Source organism: Stomoxys calcitrans, chromosome 4 (genome assembly GCF_963082655.1).
Source record: "Stomoxys calcitrans chromosome 4, idStoCalc2.1, whole genome shotgun sequence".
Lineage (NCBI taxonomy): Eukaryota > Metazoa > Arthropoda > Insecta > Diptera > Muscidae > Stomoxys > Stomoxys calcitrans.
Genome location: NC_081555.1, coordinates 141,569,135 through 141,582,636, shown reverse-complemented (window position 1 = coordinate 141,582,636; position 13,502 = coordinate 141,569,135). Strand labels below are relative to the sequence as shown.

Genomic DNA, 13,502 nt, shown 5'->3' with positions numbered 1-13,502 from the left:
CAGTCTCACAATAAGTGATCAACCGTCTATGATTTCTCCTCCTCACCGCCACAAATCAAGCTTAAGTCCACCTTGTGGCCAGTCAAAGTCCTGACATTGCAATGGCTTAACAGGACATTCGGTGGTGAGAGCGGGCAGCTCCATCACATCTAGCGGAGGTCTCCTGAACATGCCAAGTTACCTAGACTTTTGGCAGAATACTAAATATATGCACTCTGAACGGCCACACACCATGGTGACAACGTTATCCTCGTAGCCAACAAACTTTAACTGTCCTTTTCAAATGACCCGAAAATCCGATTTTCGCTAGCACTAAAACTTTGACAATTTTTTTTTGTTTAAGTTTTAACAGAATTTTTCAACATTTGAGGACTATTTCTGTATATATATGGGTTGCCCAAAAAGTAATTGCGGATTTTTTAAAAGAAAGTAAGTAAATTTTTAATGAAACTTAGAATGAACTTTAATCAAATATACTTTTTTTTTACACTTTTTTTCTAAAGCGGGCAGCTCCTAAGTAACAGCTGATAACTGACAGAAGAAAGAATGCAATTACAGAGTCACAAGCTGTGAAAAAATTTGTCAATGCCGACCGTATGAAAAATCCGCAATTACTTTTTGTGCAAACCAATAAAATGTTAGACAAATTTTTTTCAAACGAATTCTACACGACTCACCTGATGTGGTGCTATTGAGTCGATGTCTGACAGAGGGCAGGAAGCTCGATGTTGTTGTTGAAATTTCGGTTGATACGGTTCCAGCATTCGTATTTTGCCCCATCGATTAAAGAATAGGACAATGGCACCAACCCATAGCATAAGAACTAAGCCAACTATTAGTACCTCTTCGGTGCGGACAATAATTTTGGGGCCTGAAAAGAAAAAGACCACAAAATGGTAAAGTTAGAAAAATAAGTATTAGCCAAATATTAACAAAGAAATGCCAATCATACGCTAGCAATGAAAATCTGAAAAAATATGCTTACTGAGTTGAAAAATTTACCCCAAGGATTTTTTTTTTTACAATTTAATCCATCAACATTGAGAAGGAGCACAGACACAAAAAATAAACAAAGAGGAAGAACATCACAAAGCCCTACAAACATTTTTCATAATTTTGAAAGAACTTTCGTCCTCGCGATGAATAAAAAAATCTTCTGGAAAGTTTTTATGCCATTGTTCTTCGGTATGAATCGCGAAACACTCTTCTTCGATATCATTGAGAAATCCATTGCATGTGCAACGACTTTCTTATAGTCAGTCCATTGCGTTATAAACGTCCTTCGAGGGGGCGTTTAACAATGTCCGGACCGACACACTGATCAAATCCATAGACCAGTACCGGGTGGACCGGCTCCTTAGAGACTGGATAAACCATATGCTAAGGAACAGGTGGATAAATTGCGGGTTCCCTCGACATAAATATAAGGATGAAAGTGGGACAGGGCATGACACAGGGGGGCATTTAATCGCCACCCCTTTGTCTGAGCACCATATATAACCTATTGCGGATGCTGAATGAGCAGGGATTTGAACCCGTCTGCTATGCAGATGATGTTATATTACTTCTTAGGGGTAAGGATCCGAACCAGTTATGCAGAAGGGCCGAAAAGGCCTTGCATATGGCATGTGACTGGGCTAGACCCAGAGTCTCAATGTTAACCCAGAGATTGCTGAAATATGCCTGTTCACGAGGAAGACGAAGGTGGGCCAATTTGACGCACCACGTTTCCACACCACAACACCACAACAAAACGACTTCGATATCTGACCAGGCCAAATATTAAGGTGTGATCTTGGATAGAGAACTTAATTGGAAGTCTCATATTCAGGAGCATACTGAGAAGGCTCACAGATGTTGGATATTATGAAGACGGGCCTTAGGCTCGGAATGGGGCCTTAACCCGAGGATAGTCAACTGGATCTAAAGGAGCGTGATAAGACCAATACTTACTTATGCCACTTATACCAATGAAACATAAGGAACATACAACAGATTCAGAGAACATGTTGTCTTGGCATAGGCGGAGCGATGAGGACCACGCCCACTAGGGCACTTGAGCTTATTCTAGTTATGCGACCCATTGACATACAGATTCAGTGTAAGGCAGCCACTGCTGCTATGAGAAAACCTGGAAGGAATGAAAGAGGTTTCCGATGGGATACCTGAGGCACTGCTGCCAGCAGCACAATTTTGGACTGACGGAACCCTAGTATTGCTATCTGGAAGATAATGTTACGCGGATGGATCAAAGCTAAAGGACAGAGTGGGCCTGGGGTCAACATTGAGAACTTTGGGACTGAGAACATGTTGTCTTGGGATAGGCGGAGCGATGACGACCACGCCCACTAGGTCACTGAAGACTATTCTAGATATCCGACCCATTGACATACAGATTAAGTGTGAGGCAGCTACTGCGGCTATGAGATTTATGGCAATGGGAGCATGGATTGAGGATGGGAGCGGATCGGGATTATCTCAAAGATAATGTTACGCGAATGGATCAAAGCTAGAGGTAGGAGTGGGCCTGGGGACTGAGAACATGTTGTCTTGGGACAGGCGGAGCGATGAGGACCACTACCACTAGGGCATTGTGGATTATTCTAGTTATGCGACCCATTGACATACAGATTCAGTGTAAGGCAGCCACTGCGGCTATGAGACTTAAGGCTATGGGGGAATGGATTGAGGATGGGAGCAGATCATGCCATTGCGGTATAATAGAGACGACAATAGGAAACCTGGATGGTTTAGAAGAGGTTTCCGATCGGATGCTTGAGAAGACACTTGAGGTCGAGTGCAAGGCACTGCTGCAGGCAGCACAATCTTGGACTGACGGAACTCAAGTATTGTCATCTGGAAGGTAATGTTAAACGGATGGATCAGAGCTAGAGGACAGAGTGGGCCTGGCGACTGAGAACCCAGAGACTAAGAACATGTGGTCTTGGAATAGGCGGTCCGATCAGGACCAGGCCCATTAAGGCACCGGAGATTATTTTAGATATGCGACCCATTGACACACAGGTTAAGTGTGAGGCGGCTATGAGACTTAAGGCGATGGGGGAATCGATTGAGGGTGGGAGCAGCTAGTGCCATCGCGGTATAATCGATACGACGATAGGAAACCTGGAAGGAAGGGAAGAGGTTTCCGATCGGATACCGGAAAAGACACTTGAGGTCGAGTGCGAGGCACTGCTGCAGGCAGCACAATCTTGGGCTGACGGAACCCAAGTATTGTCATCTGGAAGATAATGTTCAACGGATGGATCAAAGGTAGAGGACAGAGTGGGCCTGGTGACTGAGAACCCAGAGACTAAGAACATGTTGTGTTGGAATAGGCGGACCGATCAGGACCACGCCCATTAAGGCACCAGAGACTATTTTAGATATGCGACCCATTGACACACAGGTCAAGTGTGAGGCGGCTATGAGACTTAAGGCGATGGGGGAATCGATTGAGGATGGGAGCAGCTCGTGCCATCGCGGTATAATCGATACGACGATAGGAAACCTGGAAGAAAGGGAAGAGGTTTCCGATCGGATACCCGAGAAGACACTTGACGTCGAGTGCGAGTGCGAGACACTGCTGCAGGCAGCACAATCTTGGGCTGACGGAACCCAAGTATTGTCATCTGGAAGATAATGTTCAACGGATGGATCAAAGGTAGAGGACAGAGTGGGCCTGGTGACTGAGAACCCAAAGACTAAGAACATGTGGTCTTGGAATAGGCGGTCCGATCAGGACCACGCCCATTAAGGCACCGGAGATTATTTTAGATATGCGACCCATTGACACACAGGTGAAGTGTGAGGCGGCGATTGGAGATTGGATTGAGGATGGGAGCAGCTCATACCATCGCGGTATAATCGAGACGACGATAGGAAACCTGGAAGGAAGGGAAAATGTTTCCGATCGGATATTTGGGAAGACTCTTGAGGTCGAGTGCGAGGCACTGCTGCCAGCGGCACAATCTTGGACTGGTATTGCCATCAGAAAGACAATGTTAAACGGATGGATCAAAGATAGAGGACAAAGAGAACCTGGGGGTCTACATTGAGAATCAAGGGACTAAGATATGTTTTCGACTGCCTGACCATAATACGGTCCTGCAGGCATAGATCCGGGCGATCGCGGAATGAGTGAGGCGGTGTGGTGCTAACGCGAGGACGTCGAGTATGAACATCTTTATGGACAGTAAAATGGCCAAAAGGGCAATAACAACCAGGACGGTAAGGTCACTAACAGTCTTTCAGTATAAGAAGGAGACTAACGCCTTCTCTGAGGATGGCATCGTTTGGGTGCCGGGCTATAACGGAGTAAGGGGGAATAAAAGGGCAGACGATTTGACAATGAAGGCCAGAGGACTGCCGTCAATAAACTTGGTTAACCAGTAGCCTTTTGGGTCCACGCAGTCCGAGTTAAGGGCGTGGGCGACGAACGTTAGGATGGCGAAAAACCTATGGGACGAGCCGGATCGTGAGATGACGAGGCTATTACTAAAAGGAAGTAAGAAGGAGGTCAGTATAGCTTTTGGTATCATAACGGGACACACAGGACTAAAAGCTCACTTGTGTCAAAATGTGTAGGGCATGTGAGGAAGACGATGAGACGTTGCAGCTTTTCCTATGGCATTGCTCGGCGTTCGCGGCTAAAAGACACCCGTACCTAAGTGGGGAAGATGATGAGACATTGAAGCATTTCTTAAGTCATTGCCCGGCTTTCGTCGCTAAAAGACACCCTTACTTAGGTGGGGATACAATACCAGATATGAACCAACTTTGGGAAGTGGTGTGGAAAATTGTTAAGTATTTTGCAAGTAACACGGAATTCCATAATAAAAAAGAGATATTGAGCTGAAACTTTGCACATCTTCTTTTTTTATCCATAAGCAAGTTAAGCTCGAAGATGGGCAATATCGGACTATATCTTGATATAGCCCCCATATAGATCGATCCGCCGATTTAGGGTATTAGGCTCATAAAATCCACATTTATTATCCGATTTTACTGAAACTTGGCACAGTGCGTTGTGTTGGGCTACTCAACATCCTTCTTAAATTTGGCTCTGATCGGTCCAGATTTGGCTATAGCTGCCATATAGACCGATCTCTCGATTTAATGTCTTGGGCCCATAAAAGGCACATTTATTGACCGATTTCGCCAAAATGTGCGATAGTGAGTTGTGTCAGGCCAGTCGACATCCTTCTTTAATTTAGCCTCGATCGGTCCAGATTTGGATGTATGGGTTGCCCAAAAAGTAATTGCGGATTTTTCATATAGTCGGCGTTGACAAATTTTTTCACAGCTTGTGACTCTGTAATTGCATTCTTTCTTCTGTCAGTTATCAGCTGTTACTTTTAGCTTGCTTTAGAAAAAAAGTGTAAAAAAGTATATTTGATTAAAGTGTATTCTAAGTTTTATTAAAAATGCATTTACTTTCTTTTAAAAAATCCGCAATTACTTTTTGGGCAACCCAATAGCTGCCATATAGACCGGTCTCTCCATTTAAGGTCTTAGGCCCATAAAAGGTGCATTTATTGTCCGATATCATCGCCGAAATTTGGTACCGTGAGTTGTATTAGAGACATCGTCATCCTTCTTCCATTTGGCCCATATCGGTCTAAATTTGGATATGGTTGCCATAGAGACCGATCTCTCGCTGTAGGGTCTTGGGCCCAAAAAAGGTGAATTTTTTGTCCGATTTGGACGAAATTTGGGACAGTAAGTTGTGTAAGGCCCGTCGATATCCTTTTCTTGATTGACCCAGATCGGTTGGGATTTGGATATAGCTGCTATATAGACCGATCTCTCGATTTAAAGTCTTGGCCCCAAAAAAAGGAGCATTTATAATTCGATTTGGCAGAAATTTGACACAGTGACTTATGTTAGGCTTTTCGACATCCGTATCGTATATGGTACAAATCGGTCTATATTTGAATATAGCTACCAAAAAGACCAATACTTTGGTTGACAAAATTGAACAATGAGTTATACTTATTATACCACTCAATGTCCGTGCAGAATTTGATCTAAGTCGGAACATTTTTCGATAAAGCTCCTATGGGGGTATAAATTATAGAATTTTCACCGGATTATGACGAAAGGTGGTTTACATATATACCCGAGGTGGTGGGTATCCAAAGTTCGGCTCAGCCAAACTTAACACCTTTTTACTTGGTGTAATTGCTACGTTTTTAATGAACAACTACTATTGGTATGCGTTTTAGATCTTCTAACCGAATAAAGCGCAACTTTTCCAGAGGAGTACTTTATTAATCTTCCAAAACATTAATTTTTTACTAGTCCACGCGATTCTTGCACGATTCTTAGATCTCCTAAAAGTCTCCTGACTTAGTCGTTAGCAACTCCTATGGAAGATTCGCGGAACACTCTTCCAGAAGAGTCATCTGGTAGAGACAACTCCTCACGACGGGGGAATCGTCTACGACTCTTAGACGTGTCCGTCCGCCATCATAACCTTTATCTAGAAGATTCGCGGAAGTTTATTTGGCGTTCAAGAATGTTTGCAGGGGTACTATACCTCTTTTGTTGTTGTACATAAAGCCACATATCAACAACAGGTTTTTTCATTTGAAGTCTATTACCATCCATCAACCCTACCACTCAGTGTTGGCTTTTTTTCATTGAGAATGTGTTTAATGGGGATTCCAAAAAAGTATCGTAGCTTTTTTGCAGAATTTTCATTAATTTTATAAAATATTGAAAATTTTCTTGGTTTTCCACCATTGTTAGACATATGCAAGCAAGCACACATCCCCTAATGAATTGAAGTGGGTTGACTACCCCGCGGTCTTATTAAGTTTAAATTTTATTTTATAAAATTAAGAAACAATTCAATTTGGTAGTTTAGGCTTAGTGTGTAGAGTGTAACGAGCAATACTAGATAAAGTTATCTTCAGGAGAGGACCATCAAAGTTCTCAGTGTTAAGTTTATGTTTCGACCTGTTTTTGCTCTGGGAGAGATACTTCCTGGAGTGTCTGCTCTGGTTCAGTTGTGTCAACGAAATCGTTTGAAGACAATCTCGTATCCCCGTATCCGTTCGGCTTAGCAGAATCGAATCCATCAACAGTCTGGTTACTCAATTAGCGGTCTTTACTCGCTATATTTTACATAAATCTCCATTGGTATACCCAGCTTCATGTGTTGACTAGTCTCTTTCAAAAATTAAATATCGCTTGTTAATAACTTCTAGACTTCCCAAGAATTTTGTTATGAACACAAACTGTTTTACTCTCTAATACATCTTCCTGACTTGATTTTCTTTTTTTTTCTGTTGACAACAAAGTCTTTACAATAAGGTAATTTTTCATTGCGACAAGAAAAGAAACATCCCAGAGAATGAGGATTTTGAGCGACCTTAATTTTTCCCCCTTATTCCGGCTCATCACATATCCAAAGTAAACAATTTTTTATCACACAGCGTGTGATGATGAATAAGGACACCCCATTTTTCGTTGTCTGGATGTGGAGTCTTTGTCATCTTACTTCTCTGTCATGGTTAATTCAATGACAAAATTATGAAACGAAGGGGGCTTTGAGAGCCTTTAAAAAATCGTTGAAAATTTAAACCCATACAAATTGAATTCATCATGTGGGATATGAATGGCATGAGATGGATGGAGATGGAGCACAGAACTTCCGTTTCCGTTTTATTTATGCTCAAAACGAGACCAAAATGTATGAAAACATTTTACAAAGACTTTGGATGACAAATATGGACATTTTGCCGCAGAATGGAAGGCATTATGGGGACTATGATGATGTTGTTGTTGTTGATGATGACGATTTTTGTCAAAATCAAAATGTCTACTTGAGAGTCGTGTGTAATTGTTGTTGTCGGTACGAAAGAATGGCAAGGGTTGCCGTTAAAAAAAAACAGCCAAAAAATGTATTTAACAAAAACAAAATTTTGACAAAATTTTCTATAGAAACAAAATTTTGTCAAAATTTTACATAAAAATACAGTTTTGACAAAATTTCCTTAAAAATACAATTTTGACAAAATTGTCCAAAAACATAAAATTTTGACAATATTTAACATAGAAATATAATTTTGTCAAAATTTTCCAAATTGCAAATTTTGCCCATGAAGATTCTACTAAGGAACAGGGGAAAACTTCTCGCATATCAATGAGTGCAGTCCGATTCAAGTTTAAGCTCAATGATAAGGGGCCTCCTTTTTATAGCCGAGTCCGAACGGCGTACCGCAATCCGACACTCCTTTGGAGAGAAGTTTTACATGGCTTAGTACCTCACAAATGTTGCCAGCATTAGGAGGGACAAACTACCGCTGAAAATTTTTTCTGATGGTCTCGCCAAGATTCGAACCTAGGTGTTCAGCGTCATAGGCGGACATGCTAACCTCTGCGCTATGATGGCCTCCATAGAAATTTTTCATAGGATTAAAATTTTTTACAAAATTTTCCATTAACATAAAAATTTTATAAAATTGTTCATAGAATTAAAATTTTCACACAATTTTCCATAAAAATAAAACATTGACAGAATTTTCCATAAAAATAAAACATTGACAGAATTTTCCATAGAATAAAATTTTGACAAAATTTTCCATAGAAATAAAACTTTGATAAAATTTTCCACTGAAAAAAAAAAAATTTGACAAAATTTTCCATAGAAATAAAATTTTGAAAAAATTTTCCATAGAAATAAAATTTTGGAAAAATTTTCCATAGAAAAAGTTTAGGTTAGATTGAAAAGAGGGTGCGGATATAAATCCGCCCCATGACACTATGAACATACACCTTAGCCAGTAATAGGCTAGTTGTGCGCTTTTAATACTAAAAAAGTAACCTAGAAAAAGAAAAGTCGGCTTTCTCATCCCCAATTACTCGGCTATGGTTCGGCAACCAAACGCCATCCTCAGAGAAGGCGTCAATTCCCTTCTTACACTGCAAAACTGTTCTTGACCTTACCGTCCTGGTTGTTATTGCCCTGATGGCAATTTTACTGTCCGTAAAGATATTCATACTCGATGTGCTCGCGTTAATACCACACCACCTCACACATACTGTGGTCGCCTATTTGGTAATCTACCAAATACCGTATTATGGCCAGGCAGTCTAAAACAGATTTCAGTCCCTAGGTTCTCAATGTAGACCCCCAGGCCGCCCTATCCTCTAGCTTTGATCCATCTATGTAACATGATCTTCCAGATGGCAGAACTAGTGTTCCGTCAATCCAAGACTGTGCCGCTGGCAGCAGTGCCTCGCACTCGACCTCAAAGTTAATCTCAATCTCTCTAATCATCCATTCCTTCCAGGTTTCCTATCGTCGGCTCGATTATACCGAGATGGTATGAGCTGCTTCTATCCACAATCCATTCTCCCATCACCTTAAGTCTCATAGCCGCAGTGGCTGCCTCGCGCTTAATCTGTGTGTCTATTGGTCGGATATCTGGAATAGTCTCCAGTGCCCTAGTGGGCGTGGTCCTCATCGCTCCGCCTATGCCAAGACAAAATGTTCTCTGAACCTGTTGTATTGCACTTTTTGTCCATCGCAGTCCACCAAATTATCGACAAAATTTTCTATAGAAATAAAAATTTTCATAGAAATAAAATTTTGTAAAAATTTTACATTTTCTATAGATACAAATTTTTGCCAAAATTTTCTATTTTTTCTAATTTCTGCCACGAACCCAAAACCCCCTCAAATAGGCGTACTGAACGATCATGAGACTCTAATAAAAGGTATTCGGAAGCAGATTACGAATTAAGTACGGAAGAAGCAATAGGCTATCTCATTTGTTGATATCGCCAGGGGGCAATCCCTTCCCCTTTGCTCCTCCCGAAAATAAAAATTGAGCTATTGTAACAATATGAGACTCAAATGAAAGGTGTTCGAGTGTAGAATACGAATTTTATATTATGAATTGGTTCCAGGTAACTGAGGTGCCGCCCTGACCGTAAAACCCCCACAAATAGTCATATTGGACGATCATGATAAAATGGGACTCAAATGAAAGGTATTCGGGAGTAGATTACCAATATGGTACGGAAAGAACTATAGATTATATAAATTGTTGATACCGGAAGGTATGTGGACCCTCTCCATTACCCCAAAAACAGCACCCAAATGAATGAACAAAAGTAAACCGATAAGGAAAATGGGTGTAGCAATTGAAAGGTATTGGAGAGTAGAGTACGAATATGGTATGCAAAATTGCGTTAAAGTATCCAAAGAGACGCTCTAACCTCAAAAATCCTCCAAACAGAGATATGGGACAAACATATCAATATAGGACTCAAATTAAAGATATATTCGAGAGTGGATTACGAATGTGACATAAAAAATGAGGTCCAAGTAATTGGGGACCAACCATTAAAATGTCCCCCAAATGGGAATATTAGTCGATCATACCTATATGGGACTCAAATGATGACAATATGACATTAAACTTTGTGTTCAAGAATCTAGGTGGCGCTTTACATCTTAAAATTGCCTCTAATAGGTTAATTAACCCATCAAAACAATGGGGGATCAAGTAATAAATATTTTTAAGTGGGGAGCTTCATTCAAATTTGTGCTCAAGTGGCAGAAGGGGAGTTGCGCACAACCCTCCTACACCCATCATGGCAATATGAGATTCAAATGAAACGTATGAGATGTGGATCGCGAATATGATATCTTATTCTGTTCCTACATGAAGTGGGCCACCTCACCCCAAAAGGTCAATAAATCATAATTACCCAACAGGGCGCAGTGGGCATTAATTAATTTGGGGACAAAAAAAAAAGTAGGCCAACGTGACCCCAAATCTATGACGATTGGTTTAGTTTTATGGGCGGAGATGCAAAACTTAGTGCCACGGTGGCCACCACAGGAACAGTATGGATATATTTCACTTATCAATCAGTTTTGTCCGTTTCAAGTTTAAGCTTAATGATAAGGACCTTCTTTTCCTAAACGAGTCCAAATAACGGGCAGCTGGACAACAGTTCTTTGTTTAAGAGTTTTGCCATCACTACCAAATAAATAGAACGACTAATAAGTTCTTTAGTACAGAAAACAGTTTAATATGGCGATTTGTTTTGATAAAAAAAGGCTGAATAATTACTATTTCATAGGTAGTCGTAAAGTCATTTGAAGACAACTACTACATGATGGTCAATGTGCGCCATCTATTGGCTGAATGGAGACGCCAAAACGAACAGAGAGAGAGGGCAGATTGGTCAAAATTGTTCATAAAGCATTTGTCTTTGTTATGACAACCTATCGGCCCCGTAAAATAAAGAAAAATAAAATATAGGAATTTACTTGCGAATGTTTGCGGTATTATCTTAAAACTTTCTCACCCTTAGACGGGCCTTAACAATAGGTGTTTAGGTAGTTTAAGTGCCTATCTTTGGCATAGATAAAAATAGATATAACTACAAAAATTTTCTATAGAACAAAGAATTTTGGAGAAAAATCTAATTAATTGAAATGTTTTCAAAATTTAGAGTAAGAATAAGAAACACATTTTTTACGTGGTGTAAATGTAGGTGCAGCGGAGCGGGTTGGGCTCAGCAAGTCTGTTGCGCTTTGTTTGTTTGTTCCGAAGAGACTCCAAAACGGCAGAATCGATTTTCATAATATTTTCTGCATAATATAAATGGTAGAGTGTAGCCCACCGGTAAAAACAAGGTACTTCATTTTGTGACATGCGCGAGGGGGGCGGACTCTCCCCCTTACCGAAAAACGCCAGATCTCGGAGATGGGAGCATGGATTAAAATGAAATTTTGTATGCCATCTTACTCATACCCAAAATTTGTATAAAACTTTAGGGTCAAATAGACGAGAGGGACGCCCTACCCCCGAACACGTTTACCGAAAGGTAATAGAAAGTACAATACGAACATGATATAACAATTCGACGTCACGCGTCGAGAGGTCCTAAAAACCACCAAACGACATGTTCACCGGTTCGGGCAATATGGGCATCATATAAAAAGAAGTAAGAAGTAGAATACGAAACTTACACGAGAGTTTGGGGTCCCCCCCCGGGAGGCCGACCCATCTCAAAAATCATCCCCCAATGGAAATGTAGGTCGATCGGGACAATATGGGATACAAACGAAAGGTACTTTAGAGTAGAATACGAAACTTGTTTAAAAGTTTGGGATCTATTTACAGGCGGGCCGCCCATTCCAAAATTAGTCACCAAATAGACATGTACAACGAACGGGACAAGATGCGACTCAAACGACAGGTATTTGAGAGTAGAATACGAAAATTATATACAAATTTGGATCAATTCCCGGAGACCCGCCCCACCTCAAAATTATGCCCCAAACGGGACAATATGCGATTCTAATGAAAGTTATTTGAGAGCTAAATAAGAATATTAATAATTTTCAAATTGGACAATGTCAATAGAGATCCGCAAACATTTGTCGGTGTAGCGAAGCACAATGGGCCAGCTAGTATTCTATAAAAAAAAACTATTTTTAAATAATTTTCTACAGAAATAAAATTTTTGACAAATTTTCTATAGAAATAAAATTGTTAACACATTTTCTATCGAAATAAAATGTTGAACAAATTTTCTTTAGACATAACTTTTTAATAAAATTGTCTAAAGAAATAATTTTTTTTTGTCTGTTTACGAACTTTTATTGCGATCTATAAAATATTTTCGTGAATTTTCGAATATCTTCCAATATGATCTCGAATATGCAATGCTTTTTACTCACAAAATAGCATAGCAAAGAATTTATAAAAGTTGAGCAGGTGTGTGTTTTTATTCAAAACACTTTGACTGGTTAATGGATCATGATTTCTCATACGCCATGTATCTTTATCAACGCCAGTGACATTCAAACAATGTTTAAGTGTACAACAAATAGAGTTTGGCAATGTCCTTGAGTTTGTTGTTCTTACAATAGCATTGATAAGTAGTTTGTATCGGAATAGTGGAAAGTAAGGCTTTCTTCTTTTTTTCTACTCTAAGGAGAGTTAGATGATTTATTGAGCCCTGTTTCAAAACAAAAGCTTGCTTTACACCGTACTCAATAGTCTTTGGGTATGTAGTGCACCTTAATTATAGTTTGACAAAGAGGATGATGAAGATACATGACGTATCAGAAATCATGATCCACCAAGCCAATCAAAGTGTTTTGAATAATAACACACACTTGCTCAACTTTTATAAATTCTTTGCTATGCTATTCTTTGAATAGAAAGCATTGAATATGATCTCAAGCTGGATGATCATAGAAAAATCACAAAAATAAAATTTTGACAATATTTTTATTACAATTTCTTTCTTTTTGTTAATATTGCTTGAATTTTTTTCAATATCCAGTTTTCCTTTTTTTTCGTATTCCTTGGAAACTCTATTCCTGTTTATAAAGAGCGAAATTAAAATGAAATTTATTCAAAGTGCCTTCAAACCAGACCCCACTTAAACAAACTGTCAAACAATTTGTGTTGTCCTTAAAGAGGCATTGCCTGTAATAATTTCCCACGTACTTTTGCCTT

At 39.9% G+C, this 13,502-nt stretch overlaps 1 protein-coding gene across 1 annotated transcript in view; it reads right to left on the bottom strand.

The window, feature by feature from the left end:
- Positions 1-13,502, bottom strand: part of LOC106095648 (uncharacterized) — a 504,791-nt gene that overhangs the window by 25,623 nt on the left and 465,666 nt on the right. Inside the window, exon 4 of the mRNA XM_059366619.1 lies at positions 678-871. Within this exon, the coding sequence (XP_059222602.1) occupies positions 678-871 (194 nt within the window). The remainder of the gene's footprint in view (positions 1-677; positions 872-13,502) is intronic.